Here is a 16,838-nt window from a genome sequence, read left to right as displayed (position 1 = left end):
GTCTTAAATTACAAATCAAGCGCTTTATTTCAATGGCTACTTTTCAGGTTTATTGTTTTCTTAAATTATTTAAATGCGTTGACAAAGGATATTTTGTGATGACCTGATTATATCTGCCTTATAATATGTCAGCAAGCAATGCATCATCAAGGCTATGTTGTAGATGTTGATGAAAGCCTTTCACCCTTGCACAGTTAACCATATGCAGTGCACCCATTAATATGATGCACATCGCACACATAATTTGGGTGATATGAATGTAAGATGATTGCAGAAGTGACACTAATCATTTTTTATTTTATTTTTTTTTCAGAAATGGCAGAGCAGATTACAAAAACAAATTCAGTGTAGCAGGGTTTACATTTTTATGATGTAAATTGATGGAGCAAAAGCAGTATCGGCTCCAAATATCAGCTCGAGAAAATCGGCCGCCCGTATTGGTCATCGGCTAAGGCTGATGGAAAAAAAATCTGTATCGGCACTAAAAAATTCACATCGGTCGATCCCTAGAACATACTGTGTTAAAGCTTTATGTTACTTCTATTATGGGAATACAAGCAGGGGATTTAAACATTAGGAGTGCAGGAGATTCAACAAAGTCAACCACTACTCACCTTTCTCTTGACATCAAAGGCAACGCTTAAGAGAAGAGAGCCATAGAAGCTCATCTCCAAGATATAATACCAGTACTGAGACTCCAGCATGGACTGTAGACATAGAGAGAGACACAGACACAGAGACAGATTTAAAAAGAGGATGGACAGCATGTAACATGAAGCTGCAGTGAATCTCAGTCACAGACAAAATGTTTGTCCCTCAGGGCTGTGCTCTTTGTTCTGACCCCTTTAGCTGGAAGGAAGGAACTGTAGAAGAATCTATTGTTCGCTCATCTCCATTTTTCAAGGTAAGTGTAGGCTGATAATGAAGCTATGGGATCATATACTCCCATCACAGTATGTTAAACTGGATTGTGTCATTTTGGTAAAGATTTTCATCTTTTTTGGTCTTCTATGTCCAGCAAACAAATAAAAAAACTGTTGAAGACAGCCAACATGTTTTAGCCAGAATCTCAGTCTGTAGGGACTTGGCTTGGGAATCGGAGGGTCGTCGGTTCAAGTCACCGTGCGGACCAAGTACGATCTGTGGACTGGTAGCTGGAGAGGTGCCAGTTTACCAAACCTCCAACTGCTCTCCTTTGGGGAATGTATCGGTCCTGTTTGTGCATGTGTGTGAATCTGATGACAGTGTATAATATATGACATATCTATAGAGTGTACAAATGTAATTTCCCCCAATCAATAAAAGTGTCTCTCTAAATCTTAAGCCTTCGCTAAGTCTTCTCCTGCCCTCCATCTTCATCTATACTGTGTTTAAATGCATGCAATGTTTATCTGCTCTCATTTAATTATTTTTCTATTGTCAGACAACCAAATGATCAAAAATAGCAGGGATGGAAGTCAGTAATTAAATTTTCTCTGGTTGCTGTAACAAAGTTTTTTTTTTTGTGAGAAATCAATAATTTGATACTTGTACTGGAATATTTTTTATTTCAAGTATTGTACATTGCTACATTTCAAGTCGCATAAGTTACAGAGTAAAAACAATAAGTCACATGAAGAAATCACCAGCTGCTGGTGTGTCTGCGCCACATGAGGGCAGAGCCCCAGAGAGCTTTATGTCCAGAGAGGTGTTTCTCAGCATTCAACTGACATTCTGGAGAAGATACATGTTCAAGATGTATGTTTACAGGCTGAGTTTCAGGGATCAGGCTGGGCCTAGCAGTTTGTCATCAGTACAAAAAATGCACAATATATTAAAATAAAGAATGATGTCATTACAGGTTATAATTAAGATTATTTTGTATCGACGTAGGTAAAATAAAATAAAAACTAAAAGTGTTTTATCACTGACTACTGACCACCCTGTGAGCATGTTAAGTGACCAAAAACAAACACCCACAATGTTACGTGGCCAATGTAACAGGTGCATGCTGGGTCTAGCTAAAATGCTAACTGCTAATATGCTCATGGTGGATCCTTCAGTGGTGACTTAACTTTTACCTTCAGTGAGGTGTCTGAGGACTTTCTGCTGTTTGTGACAGTAATCCCTGCCACAGTTGTGACTGCAGAGCCTCATTAAGCTTAACATGTTTAAAATGTTGTGTAGTGGGACAGAGAGGCTGAGTGGCTGGTAGAGCTGGGCTGGGCCTTTACCCACTTAGTCATTATATCCACATTACTTATTATTTATCAAAAATCTCATTGTGTAAATATTTTGTGAAAGCACCAATAGTCAACCCTACAATATCGTTGCGGTAAAAATATTTGGTAAAAAATATCGTGATATTTGATTTTCTCCAAATCGTCCAGCCCTAGTGACTGGTTATATTATGTATTGAGAATGAATGAGCAGAAATGTTTAACCTAGAACTGATTCCAAACGCTTGTGGCAGGTACCACAGAGCATAACAGATTACAAAACAATCTCCTCCAGGTGGGAGACTGCTGACACCTCTCTGGCCGAAAGGATCAATGTCTTCTATGCCTGCTTTGAGGCTAACAAACTAGCAGCAGACAAGGTGTCGCATACCCCTTTTCCACTGAGGCAGTTTGAGGGCCGTTTTGGAGCCAATGCCTACTCTTAAACCAGTTCTTTGCATTTCGACAGCCAAATAATCTCTTCTTGGTCAGGAAAACTGGTTCCAGAGTGGCACAAACACTTTGCTCGTTTAGAACCAAGAACCACTGATGTCATGGGTTGGGGGTCGAATTATTGTGACCAAATACAGAGTTCTTGCAAGAGCACAATTTGAATTTGCTCAGCGAGTCACTCTGGCATTGAGTAATGATGTTCATTAACTATGCACTTGTAGCCGAGCTGCACCAATCATCGGTGTATCTGATATAGGCGGGCCAGAGGCGAGCTAAACATGACGACAATTTAATCTACCAGTTAGCTCCGCAGGTAGCTAAGCGGATGGGGCTCTGGATACGCCACCCCGTGTATTGTTGTGATTGGTCGTTGTGTTATCCAATTGTTTGCAGTGAGATTTTCAAATGCATGCTTGATGCTTCCCCTTGAGTTGGGCCATTTTCATTACTCAATGCCAGACCCTTAATCCTTCGGATTTGTGTCTGGATTTCCAGGCTACTTTATGAGCGCCATTTTAAAAAAACAGTAAGGACATGAAACCACAGGAGTGGTCTGTGTAGGAGACAAACAGCCACCTTGCATTATGGTCCTCGACAGCAGCTTAAAATAACCCAGAGGGATCTTCAAAAGCAGAACTGGTGTTTAAACAATTACAGCGTGAGATGGCTGCAGCAGGGTTCAACAGAACTGTCAAGCAAATCAACAGCAAACTAAATCAACTGAAAATGGGGTACAGGGACCAAAAGACCTAAGGGACGTATTTTGATGTACTAGACTCAGTCCTCTGCAGACCGGCAACAGCAATGCTTGAGGTAATGGTGGATAATATGCTGCTGCAAAGTTCTACTCTCGTTATGAGCTGTTATTTCCCCTTTAACCTGTAGCCTATCATAGATAATATTATATTAAGGAGAAACTGTTGCCTTTCAGCGTAAAGCACATTTTAATTGTCTGTCCTCATTTCTATTAAGTCACATGTGAGGCTGAAAAACTGTGTCAGGTATAAACTGTAGTTTAATACTGATTCTGTATGATGTGAGATTTTGTAATAAACATATTCACATATAGACAAATGGGGCCCATGGAGTTTGTTCTAGTATCTAGTATAAAAGTGAAAATTGACCAGAAGTACAAGTTGTCCACATCAATGCCTGAAGGATTAAGTAAAATGTATTAATTCAAAAGTTTTTATAGATATACATTTAATTATATATTCTGATGTTAATATGATGATTATGGTGTATAAAATTGTACAAACCTGCTTTGGAAAACCTGTCCACACTTCCCGAGTGTCATAAAACCATTCTTTCTACAAAAAACATGGGGAGAAAAGTTTTATTTGAAATATAGAGGGGTATAAATTAAATATATTTATATATTAAACACCAACAAGGCTGCTAGTAGTAACTTTAACATTTAACCACAGATAACACAAGTTGCTTTTCTCAGTACAATCTTTTCTGGCTGTGATGGACTCATGTTCCAAGCTACTCACATCGTACAGTGCTACTATTCCTCCTATGAACGCCAACAGGTAGAAGACAAACCTCCAGCTGTAGGAAAAGGAAGGGAGACCTATTATTATCACCCACACACATACATACACACACACACACACACACACACATTATTGACCTGGCCTCTCTGAACTTCTTTAGGACTCCGGGAAGGTCCTGACTGCGTCTTCTTCTGAACCAGCGTTCAACTTGTCTCACTGACAAACTGCTTTTCTTAGACAGCCCATCAATGTCTGCCTGAAAGTGAGTGAACACACACACACACACACACACACACACACACACACATACAAGCAGAGGGATTAAAATGTCTGTAATTTAGATGTACAGTATTTAGTTGTGTTTTTTCTATTTGCTGCACATTTTTGTATTGGATTGTGTTTTCTGTATTTGCAGCATTTTTTGTAAATACTGTGCACATGTTCAAATTGGTGAATATGTTTTGTCTATTTGCATGTGTTTTCCTAACTTGCATGCATTTTCCTAACATACAGTGCTCTCAGAAGCCACTGTACAGGGCTAATATTTGAGTGGGGCTTAGCAAGAACCACAATTTGTTGCTCAATTGCTAAACGACAGTGGGCACAACTGGAGTCACATGTGCAAAACGCTAACTACAGTCTGCACAGCAGCAGTTCATGTGGACCAAACTCTAGTTCGTTTTTCATTGCTTGAACACAGTTTTCAAAACTCTACACACTTATCCCATGACTTTAACCACAATGTGCACAACACTGTAGATTTACAGCACTTTGTTCAAATGCTAACACACTGCTGTCAAAACTGTTAACCACACATTCAAAACAGAATAGATTTCAGTCTGGTGCCTATCATACACTGCTGATTGCAATTTCAGCTGAAAGCCTAAGCAGGTGTCTTGTTTTAGACTAGTTAGTGAACATATATGGTATTTATATACAGTAGAGAAAGCTCAGAAAGCCTTTTTTTGTATACAAACACCAAATAAGAATGACACAATTATACACTGTACCGTTTGAGAGAAACAGGTAAAAGAGCAAAGATACCAATATGTCCAGGTAAGATGTCTGAGGTTATATACACAGCTATAAAAAAGAGAGACAGTGTGTGTTATCTCAGTGAGGCCTGTGCATACTGTTTGGCTGTACTGAGCCTGTTTTGAGACGTGTGTTAAGAGTTGTGTTACTTTGAATGAGTTTTGCAGGAAATGTGAACTGTTTAGCTCAGGTGACTGTAGGTAGTGTAGACTGTAGTTTGAGTTTTGCACATGTGACTCCAGTTGTGCCCACTGTCGTTTAGCAATCGTAAAAAACTGTAACACACGTCTCAAAACAGACTCAGTGCAGCAAAACACTATGAACAATCCTCACTGAGATAACACAGAGAGAGAACACACACACAGAGTAAAAACACTAGCGTCAAAACCAATACAGAAATTACAAACTTTCTCATCTTTACAGTTTGAACAATTTGAGTGACTTCACACTACTCAATAGTTTCTTTAAAGAAAGGTAAACAAAGAAGGTAAACAAGAAGGAATGGAAATCAGCAGTTTGCCTCAATATAGTATTTTGTCTCTAGTAATTTATGGAATTACTGGGAAAAAAAACTAAAGGTACATAACAGTAACAAAAAATAGTGTGACTAATCATGCCTCTCTCCAGCATCATGTGGCAAGTTTTATTACAGTTTTTTTCGATTGCTAAACGACAGTAGGCACAACTGGAGTCACATGTGCAAAACGCTAACTACAGTCTGCACAGCAGCAGTTCATGTAGACCAAACTCTAGTTCGTTTTTCATTGCTTGAAAACAGTTTTCAAAACTCTACACACTTATCCCATAACTTTAACCAGAATGTCCACAACACTGTAGATTTACAGCACTTTGTTCAAATGCTAACACACTGCTGTCAAAACTGTTAACCACACATTCAAAACAGAATAGATTCCAGTCTGGTGCCTATCAAACACTGCTGATTGCAATTTTAGCTGAAAGCCTAAGCAGGTGTCTTGTTTTAGACTAGTTAGTGAACATATATGGTATTTATACAGAGAAAGCTCAGAAAGCCTTTTTTTGTATACAAACACCAAATAAGAATGAAACAATCATACACTGTACCGTTTGAGAGAAACAGGTAAAAGAGCAAAGATACCAATATGTCCAGGTAAGATGTCTGAGGTGATATACACAGCTATAAAAAAAGTGAAAAACACTATATCTTTACAATAGTAAAACTGCGTTCTTACTGTTTTTCAGAAAGTAATGGAGGTGAAAGCAATGGAAACACCACATTCATTTGTATTTAGAGATGATGCAGACATCCAATGTGATGAAGAAAACTTGCCACATGATGCTGGAGAGAGGCAGGATTAGTCACACTATTCTTTGGTACTGTTACGTATGTACCTTTAGTTTTTTTCCCCCAGTAATTCCATAAATTACTAGAGATAAAATACTTTATTGAAGAAAACTGCTGATTTTCATTCCTTCTTGTTTACCTTATGTAAAAATTGTTATGCTATACAATCTATATTTTTTCCTTAAATAAACTGTTGAGTAGTGTCAAGTCACTCAAATTGTTCAAACTGTAAAGATGAAAAAGTTTGTAATTTCTGTATTGGTGTTTGACGCTAGTGTTTTTACCCTCAGTGTGTTCTGAGTGACAGTGTGTGTTATCTCAGTGAGGCTTGTGCATAGTGTTTGGCTGCACTGAGCCTGTTTTGAGACGTGTGTTAAGAGTTGTGTTGCTTTGAATGAGTTTTGCAGGAGATGTGAACTGTTTAGCTCAGGTGACTGTTGGTAGTGCAGACTAGACTAGTTTGAGTTTTGCACATGTGACTCCAGTTGTGCCCACTGTCGTTTAGCAATCGAAAAAAACTGTAAAAAAACTCATAAAGTGAAATTGTCATGCCATGGAACCTTTAACATAGGGGTGTACTCAGCGGTTTAGACATTAATGGCTGTGTGTTGAGTTATTTTGAAGGGACAGCACATTTACACTATTATACAAGCTGTACACTTAATACTTTACATTGTAGCAAAGTGTAATTTCTTCAGTGTTGTCCCATTAAAAGATTTAAAGAAATATTTACTAAAATGTGAGGGGTGTACTCACTTTTGTGAGATACTGTATGTTCACTAACTAGTCTAAAACAAGACACCTGCTTAGGCTTTCAGCAGTGTTTGATAGGCACCAGAAATGTATTCTGTTTTGAATGTGTGGTTAAAAGTTTTGACAGCAGTGTGTTAGCATTTGAACAAAGTGCTGTAAATCCACAGTGTTGTGCACGTTGTGGTTAAAGTCATGGGATAAGTGTGTAGAGTTTTGAAAACTGTGTTCAAGCAATTAAAAACGAACTAGAGTTTGGTACACATGAACTGCTGCTGTGGAGACTGTAGTTAGAGTTTTGCACATGTAGCTTCAGTTGTGCCCACTATCGTTTAGCAATAGAAAAAAACTGTTAAGGTGTAGTGAAAATTCAGGAGGTATTGGCTATTGAGGACAGATGAATGGATGCAAAGGCAAGGTGTCAAGGATGAGCAAGGATGTTGTATGTTTGGCTGTTCTGGTAGGACGTACTGACGACTGGGCGAAGGGAGACTCAGTGTGGGGGCGAAGCTTCGTCTCAGATGTGTTCCCACACAAGCTGATTACAAGCCCCCCAAACGTTACATAGAATGAGACAGGGGAGAGGTATGCACCAGATTGAATAGAAAAAGATAAGAGGAGATGGGAGGATGAAGAGATGTGGGTATGGATGAGTTAGGATGGAAAAAGAATTAAGAGAAAGGGTGGGTGGGTCAAGAAAGACAAACTAGAATAGGTTGATTAGGCCCTGCTCACAAACCTTAAAAAGTTAACTAATTACAATAGTTCACTACACCACAACATTATGTACTGTATGTCTCCGGGAACCATCACCTTATCGTGGTGGAGAGGTTTGTGTGTCTCTATTGTTACGACCCCGCCTCTGCAGTGCAGGGGAGGTTCCTCCTGCAGGCAGAGGAGGGTCGTTAGTGATTGGAGCCACCTGGGCTCAGGGTATTTAAGCTGCTTCTAACCACTCTTCTCTCTCTCTGCTCCTCCAGGTATGATCCTGTTTTGTTTGTTCCTTTATAGTTTTACTTAGTTTCCACTCAGTCATTTTCACACACACAGACTCACTCATCCATGCACTTTACAGACACCTTACATTATGACATTCTCACATCTCATTCCTTTTTCTTTGTTTAAAGTTAATAATTTTGGTTCACAATAAAGTATCTTCTTGATTGGCCTATACTTGTTGTTGGTGTCCCCTCATTCTTTGCCACAGGCCATGAGCCAGTTTGTGACACTATGAACCTGAGGGCTGTGTTGTCTGGAGCTCTGTGCTCCTGGTAGGGTCTCCCAAGGCAAAGTGGTCTCAGGTGAGGGGCCAGACAAAGAATGGTTCAAAAACCCTATGGGTGAACGAGGTAGAGATGGAGTGACCCTGCCCGGAGGAAGACCGGGGACCCCGTCTGGAGCGAGGCCCAGATGGCGGGCTAGTCAGTGAGCGTCTGGTGCCCGGGTTTGCCACGGAGCCCGGCCGGGCACAACCCGAAAAAGCTACGTGGCTCCCATCTCTCCAGCCCATGGGCCCACCACCTGTGGGAGGAACCGCTGGGGTCAGGTGCGCTGCCACATGGGTGGCAGTGAAGGTCAGGGGCCTCGACGGACCAGACCCGGGCAGCAGATGCTGGCTCTGGGGACGTGGAACGTCACCTCTCTGTGGGGGAAGGAGCCGGAACTGGTGCGGGAGGTGGAGTGGTGGACAGGGAAGCCGTCCGACTGAAGAAGGAGTCGTTCCGGGATATGTTATCCCAGAGACAGTTGCAGGGTACCGAAGGGCCCAAAGGGCTGCAGCCTCTGCCGTGAAAGAGGCAAAGCAGCGGGTGTGGGAGAAGTTTGGAGAAGGACTTTCGGTCGGCACCAAGGTGCTTCTGGAAAACTGTTCGCCACCTCAGGAGGGGGAAGCGGGGAACCATCCAAGCTGTGTACAGTAACGATGGGACACTGTTGACCTCAACTGAGGAGGTAATAGGGCAGTGGAAGGAGCACTTTGAGGAACTCCTGAATCCGACTAATACACCCTCTATGTTAGAGGCACAGCTGCAGGATGATGGGGGATCATTGTCAATTTCCCAGGTGGAAGTCACTGATGTAGTCAAACAACTCCACAGTGGCAAAGCCCCTGGGATTGATGAGATCCGTCCAGAAATGCTCAAGGCTCTGGGTGTGAAGGGGCTGTCCTGGTTGACACGCCTCTTCAACATTGCGTGGAAGTCTGGGACAGTGCCAAAGGAGTGGGAGACGGGACAGAAGGGTGGTGGTTCCCCTTTTTAAAAAGGGGGACCAGAGTGTGTGTGTGCTAATTACAGGGGTATCACACTTCTCAGCCTCCCTGGTAAAGTCTACTCCAAGGTGCTGGAAAGGAGGGTTCGGCCGATAGTCGAACCTTGGGTTGAAGAGTAACAATGCGCGGATTCCATCCTGGTCGTGGAACAACGGACCAGCTCTTCACTCTTGCAAGGATCCTGGAGGGAGCCTGGGAGTATGTCCAAACGGTCTACATGTGTTTTGTGGATCTGGAAAAGGCGTATGACCGGGTCCCCCGGGAGATACTGTGGGAGGTGCTGCGGGAGTATGGGGTGAGGGGGTCTCTTCTCAGGGCCATCCAATCTCTGTACGACCAAAGTGAGAGCTGTGTCTGGGTTCTCGGCAGTAAGTCGGGCTCGTTTCAGGTGAGGGTTGGCCTCTGCCAGGGCTGCGCTCTGTCACCAATCCTGTTTGTAATATTTATGGACAGGATATCAAGGCGTAGTTGGGGTGGGGAGGGGTTGCAGTTCGGTGGGCTGGGGATTTCATCGCTGCTCTTTGCAGATGATGTGGTCCTGATGGCATCATCAGCCTGTGACCTTCAGCACTCAATGGATCGGTTCGCAGCCGAGTGTGAAGTGGCTGGGATGAGGATCAGCACCTCTAAATCTGAGGCCATGGTTCTCAGCAGGAAACCGATGGAGTGCCTACTCCAGGTAGGGAATGAGTCCTTACCCCAAGTCAAGGAGTTCAAGTACCTTGGGGTTTTGTTCGCAAGTGAGGGGACAATGGAGCGGGAGATTGGTCGGAGAATCGGCGCAGCGGGTGCGGTATTACATTCAATTTATCGCACCGTTGTGACGAAAAGAGAGTTGAGCCAGAAGGCAAAGCTCTCGATCTACCGGTCAGTTTTCGTTCCTACCCTCACCTATGGTCATGAAGGCTGGGTCGTGATCGAAAGAACGAGATCCAGGGTACAAGTGGCCAAAATGTGTTTCCTCAGGAGGGTGGCTGGCATCGCCCTTAGAGATAGGGTGAGAAGCTCAGTCATCCGTGAGGAGCGCGGAGTAGAGCCGCTGCTCCTTTGCGTCGAAAGGAGCCAGTTGAGGTGGTTCGGGCATCTGGTAAGGATGCCCCCTGGTCGCCTCCCTAGGGAGGTGTTCCAGGCATGTCCAGCTGGGAGGAGGCCTCGGGGAAGACCCAAGACTAGGTGGAGGGATTATATCTCCAACCTGGCCTGGGAATGCCTCGGGATCCCCCAGTCGGAGCTGGTTAATGTGGCTCGGGGAAAGGGAAGTTTGGGGTCCCCTGCTGGAGCTGCTCCCCCCGCGACCCGACACCGAATAAGCGGACGAAGATGGATGGATGGATGGACAACATTATGTCATTTAAATGTTTAATGAAAATTCAGGAGGTATTGGATGTGTGAGGACAGAAGAGGTATAAATGGATGTAAAGGTAAAGGTATATAGATGTAAAGGGGAGGGGTCAAGGGTCACGGAATGAACTGAACCACTCCGCTCTTCCGTTATTGAAGCTGCCTGTGAAAACCCACTGTTACGCCGCCTTCACACTGGCAGTTGAAATCAGCTCCGTAATACGCAATAAGCCCCCAGCGGAGGTCATACTACACCGTTGAAAAGGTTCGGAAGCGACTCACAAAAATGGCAGAGAGACTAGAACGAGTGATAAGTGTCTGAATGTACGATTCTCTCTGACCTCTCTTATACAGCTATAAATAGAAAGGCTGCTGCGTGGAGAGAAGTTGCCCAGGACTTTGACATGTCAGGTCAGTTAAATGTGATATAGCGGTATAATGTCAATAGTTCGGTGTATGTTGCTAGCTAACCAATTAGCATTAGCAGGTTTGTTTATCAGTACCCTAACCCTTCCGTCGGATAGGAACCGTCCGTAGCCTTTCGCAAGAGTTACATTTTTTTAACGCATCCGGATGACCAACTGACACGATTTTTTCCGCACCGCATTCGTTCGGACCCGGTTCGTACCCATTCGCATGCGGTCTGCGAATCTCCATAGGAAATTAATGACTTCAGGCTGTTTCAATGCCGTATCCGAGCTGATTTCAACTGCCAGTGTGAAGGCGGCGTTAGGCTGGTCTGGGAGGACGTACTAAAGAGTGTGGGGGTTCCGTCTCTGGTGTGTTCCCTGTTTTTGTTCACTTTAAAAATGTTTTAGTGTTTGTTCAAGTTTGAGATGATGCTATCATGCCTTTAGGCACCAAGCACGGTCTGTCTTTCATTGAGAAATCTGAGACAAACACAGCAGGATGGGTTGACCAGGTATAAGTAGCTTGACAGGTGATTGGAGGTTTGGTTAAGGTGTGTTAACTAATTAACTTAATTCGTTTATCTAAGCAGGATTTCTACAATTAACTTAATTTGTTTACCTGAGCAGGATTTCTACACTGAGTAATGTAGTAATGTTCCAAGATGGGGTTGTCTTCTGCTTTCAGATGGACTCTTTGCTTGATCCCAGCAGAGACAGCAATTGGTGTTGCTATCCACCTGGAACACAGTTAACACACATGGGGTTCATTTCTAACAATGTTAGTAGAGGACATACAGTGCATGATGGATAAGATGTAGCAAAAACAGCTTTTATTATTTACAAATATTATCATTATTACTAGTATTAATATTAATAGTAGTACTGCTAAGCATACTTGGTTTTACATTGACCAGACCAGACCATTACAGTGGTTTTTGTTTATCCCAATTCCTCGTACTTTACATCACAACTAACGATTCTGCAAACCATAATGAGTTTTAGAAATCTAAAATATTTTTCCAGGAAGCCATGGGAGTATTGTGAGGTAAGCCAGTGAACACTTTTAATTCAATGTTAAGGTTGCTTTCACTCCTGAGCAGTTTGGTCGTTCTAACCGAATCCTGGAGTGTTTCATTGCAACAACTGTAGCAACTCAAATTCAGCCAATGGAAACCCCAGACCTGGGGGGTCCTAGAGGGCTGGTGGACAGCAGCAGCGCTGGGTCAGAAAGTTCTGGTGGGGACCCCTGGCGCCACTGGCTTAATTTGAATTGCTACGGCCAATAACTGAAGCTCCGTCTCTGGGCTGCCGCTGCCGCTGCAAAATGTCAAATGTATAACGGAAACGCAGCATGTGTGGTCTCTAGGTAAAACAAAATCCTTTCCCCCTCATTCTAGAAAAAAATCCTAAAGGAAACACTGGTGTGACATATATTGTGATATTGTGGTTTTAACTGGCTAAGTTGGCAAACTTTAGCTTGCTTGCTAACACAGATGAATTGCTAGCTAGCTAACATAGCAAAATACTGTCTTGAGTAGATAACGTCAGCAAATTCATCCAGACTCCTGGGACTGATCTGGCTGGTAAATTGGCTAGCTTGCCATTTGCAAATTACTTAATCAGATAACAAAGCAACCAATGCTATATCCATAGCTGGCTAACCTTAGGTTGCTTACTCGCTAACGTTATCGCTAGCAAAATTCTATCTGAGTGGATTTGTTAGTTGGCTAGCTTGCCAAATTACTTCACCAGTTAACTTGATCCATGATAATAACTTATGCATTATGACAAATGGTGTTGATTTTAGTCAACAATAAATGAGGTAATGATACAAAGCAAAGGTGTATGATTGCTTTCTACTAGCCAAGAGCGATGCAAGGCAGGGGCAGTCAACTAGTTAACTTAGGGTGACCAGATTTCCCGGAACTAAAACCGGGACACTTTGCGCGTGACCGTAGTGCTTGTGCACTCACACGCTTTTTAACGTAAACATGTCCCAACCTCAGACACAGACACAGACAGCAACTTCATTATTTTGATCCTAGGCTCCTCGTCTAATAATAAGTGTTTTTTCCTGTGAAATTAACAAAATTGCAGTAACAGCCTTTTTCAGTTTAGTGTGAGATTTATGTTGAGATTTTTTTCTAAAAAAGATTTTTTGAAGTGTTATTTCTTCCAATAACAGCAAAGTAATTAAAATGATTTATTGAAAATTTTGAGCATTAAACACTTAATTTTCTGCTTTTCTGGTGAATTTTTATGCACCTACTTCCACCTTTTTCTGAATCAATGTATGCTGCAAATATCTTTAGTTAAAGAGAAACAGACTACAATCCAAATATAAAAACATAATGGAATATATTGCAGTAAGGCTGTCAGGAATTCTGTATTGCTTTCAACTATTTATTCTCCTTTGGATGGACTTTTCTAATTATATCTGAGACAGCACACATGTAGCCTATAGGCATAATTTACTCTTACTCATGTTTCTTTTGTTGGGGAAGTAACCTCCTTAATGTGCATATGACAATTAGTATTGTGCTCCTAAACTTTGTGTTGATGGCATCAATGTATTAGACTGATTTGGCTATGATTCCTCCAAAAACTTCACCCTTTCACAGCTTTTCTCACGGAGAGACAGTTGCTAGGTGATAGCAACAAATACAGCATGGTCGGACCCCGGGAACTTTACATGTTATTAACAGGATAAATCCTATACTCGCATCTCAACTACATAATTGTCTCAAAAGAAATGTCAAAGGTGAGAGCTTGCCTCATTTTTTTGGTTTCCTTTATTATTATTTTTTTGTGTATAAATTAAATTCTTGTTTTAAAAAGACACATGATTCGCCTCGGAAAAATAAACTGGACAAAGTTACATTCGGGGCTACGCTCAAAACATTCGGGGCTGAAGACACGGCAAAACCGGCTGTCGCCGCTCCTGCTGTAAACCGGGACATTTTAGCGTCCCGACAGGCTTTTGTCGGGACTTGGGACAAGCAATTCAAAATCGGGACTGTCCCGGTCAAACCCATAGGTCAAACCGGGACGTATGGTCACCCTACAGTTAACTGTAACCTAAGCTAAGGTTAACCAGCTAGCTGTAACTTATGGTGCGTTCTTTTTGTCTTGTAATCACGACTAGTAGCTTGAGTGTGACGTCACATCCATGTCGAAAAACAAATAACCGTGAGTTGTAGCGTTCTTTTTGTCACACAATACTACAAGTCGGAGAAAAGATGGATTTTTGTAACATTTTTAGTAACATTTAGGATTCTATTCACCCAGTTATTGACATATTACACAAATATATTAGACAGTTTGATACATCAAAATTACGTTTTGATTAACGTTGACGTTAGGCTACTGCTCTGCTTTCTACTCAAGACTCGTCTTAAAGCCATTGTTGTCATATAGCAACCGAGCGTCTCTAGCCAATTTCAGCTGCACAAGCTACAAAATAACTAATTTGGCGGTATTTAACTCATAATAAGACTGTAGCAACATGCCTATAGGTAGCAGTATACAGTGCTATGTGTACGACTTCTTCATTTGGTTACAACAACGACAAAAGTGCTTAAAATTGTAGAAAACCACAATGTTTACTACGTGTGATGCACGACGTAGCCATCTTTGAAAGTGAACTCGGGGTCCTCTGTGTTCAGACGACTTGACGAGTCGTATATACGACCTTGGTGGCGTTCTTTTTGCAACTTCCGGTTCGTAACTCTGGAAAACGACTCGTAGATCGACATCGGTGGACAAAAAGAATGCACCATTAGCTACCATTGATCTGCCGTTGGTTGCTTTGTTATGTTAGCTGATAAAATAATTTGCAAACAGCAGTGAGCCAATGGTCCAAATCAATTAAAATTAAAAAAATAGTCACGTTAAGTTCCACTGTTTTGGTCGATGCCCAGGATACTCGCGCCTACAGAGTACAAGCTTGTGCACGAGCAACAGCATGCTGACTTTCTGATTTTTTTTTGGCAGTTAAGTAGGATTGAGAGGGAGGTGACATGCAGCGAAGGGCCACAGGTCGGAACTGAAACCGCGGCTGGTGCGACTAGGCCTCTGTTCATGGGGTGCACGCTCAACCAGGTGAGCTGCCCAGGTGCCCCACAGCATGCTGACTTTCTGAAAAATACATATGGAACCTTTAAACTGTAATATACTGTCTAATCCTTAAACAGAGAGTGATGTGCTGTTGGTACAGTATAACCATATGGGAGAGTGTGGCTCTAACCTTTCAAACAGGTATCTGATGAGTAAGAAAGCAAAGGTGTAGGGGACAGTGACGTAGAGGTGTGAGGCTTTGGCATAGACCCAGCCCTCCCTGTCCTCCAGGTCAGCCCATGTCAGGTTCACAGGCAGCCATATTCTTTCCCACCAGAACCACTCATACAGTGTGTCAAACATCCCTCCACCCTAACAGAGCCAGGTCACACAAACACAAGAAGTTATGTTAGTGGTAACTACCAATATACATGCAGCTCTGTCTGCAGCTAATATCTAGGACATGTTATGATTGACAATTCACAAGAAATTGCCCAGAAACATAGAGGTGATTAACTGATACAAAATCCAAGGAATCAGCCGTTTAACACTAGTGCTAGTGAAGATATTCCAGTAAAGTACCAAGAAGAATAAAATCTCTGAATCCCCTCTTAAAAAAAAACTGGTGTTTCATAACCTCCGGCATGTCCGTTAGCTGTTGTTTGTTTAGTGCTTCAAGTGACATTAAAGGAGATTCTAGTCAAACTGCTTGTCATTCAACCTTACAAAGGTTACCCAGCAATGCAGGTCCGTGAAACTGTCAAACTGAGAAAGGAAGCGTTTCTCTAACATCTTTACCTCCCACAGCTAATCTTAACCCAAACCTTTTGAATTCAAATGGGCAGACTACACAATTTGAATCTTACAGGGTAATTGTGTTGATCTTTCCGAGAACAGGGATTACATTCATCCCAACTCAACCATGAAAAAACTCACAGAGCCCCCCCCTCCCTCTGTACCCGCAGGCAGCCTTGAACCTCTTACAAACCTCTAATAAATTTACATCAGAATAGAAAGGTACTTTCACACAATAATTACACTCCAAGGTCACAGGAAAACAGGAGCTTACCGTTCCACTGTCAGTGCTGTCAGAGAGAGCAGGTGAGGGCCGTTGTTTCCACGCCGGCTGACTGCTGTGCTTGCTGTGGGAAATTAACACGGATGGTAAAATCCTCTATTCCCCCGTTAGGACAAGCAGCCAGCCACTCTCTCTTTGTTTGACATTCTTAAGGGTCACACCCAGCCCAGCCACAATCACCTGGGAAGGTTTTTTTTCTCCCCTCCGGAAAGCAGAGGTAGGCTCACAGATTGCCACAACACACACAGCTTTTTTTCCACGCCCTCAAGGGATCTAATAACCTTGTTTGTACTGTGCTCCTGATAAAGAACAAAAGCAGGTTCTCCCACAAAACAAACCTTCAAGGGACAGAGGAGGCAACTGGGAAATTGTACTGATTTTTACAAAATGCCAATTGATTAGCTTGGCTCCTATAAACAGCATGT

General features: G+C 42.5%; 1 protein-coding gene across 2 annotated transcripts in view; it reads right to left on the bottom strand.

Annotated features, from left to right (window-relative positions):
* cers3a (ceramide synthase 3a) overlaps nucleotides 1-16,629 on the bottom strand; it is a 45,383-nt gene extending 28,754 nt beyond the window's left edge. For both annotated transcript variants that reach the window (XM_039795961.1, XM_039795962.1), the window contains exons 1-7: nucleotides 16,405-16,629; nucleotides 15,526-15,707; nucleotides 11,899-12,016; nucleotides 4,288-4,406; nucleotides 4,148-4,205; nucleotides 3,911-3,961; nucleotides 615-707 (exon numbers count right to left, since the gene is read on the bottom strand). In XM_039795961.1, the coding sequence (XP_039651895.1) occupies nucleotides 615-707; nucleotides 3,911-3,961; nucleotides 4,148-4,205; nucleotides 4,288-4,406; nucleotides 11,899-12,016; nucleotides 15,526-15,698 (612 nt within the window). In that variant the 5' untranslated portion in view covers nucleotides 15,699-15,707; nucleotides 16,405-16,629. The remainder of the gene's footprint in view (nucleotides 1-614; nucleotides 708-3,910; nucleotides 3,962-4,147; nucleotides 4,206-4,287; nucleotides 4,407-11,898; nucleotides 12,017-15,525; nucleotides 15,708-16,404) is intronic.
* Between the last annotated feature and the right edge of the window lie 209 nt (nucleotides 16,630-16,838).

Source organism: Perca fluviatilis, chromosome 3, assembly GCF_010015445.1.
Source record: "Perca fluviatilis chromosome 3, GENO_Pfluv_1.0, whole genome shotgun sequence".
NCBI classification, from domain to species: Eukaryota; Metazoa; Chordata; class Actinopteri; order Perciformes; family Percidae; genus Perca; species Perca fluviatilis.
The sequence above is the reverse complement of the archived record's forward strand: the minus strand, read 5'-3'. Positions and strand labels throughout refer to the sequence as shown.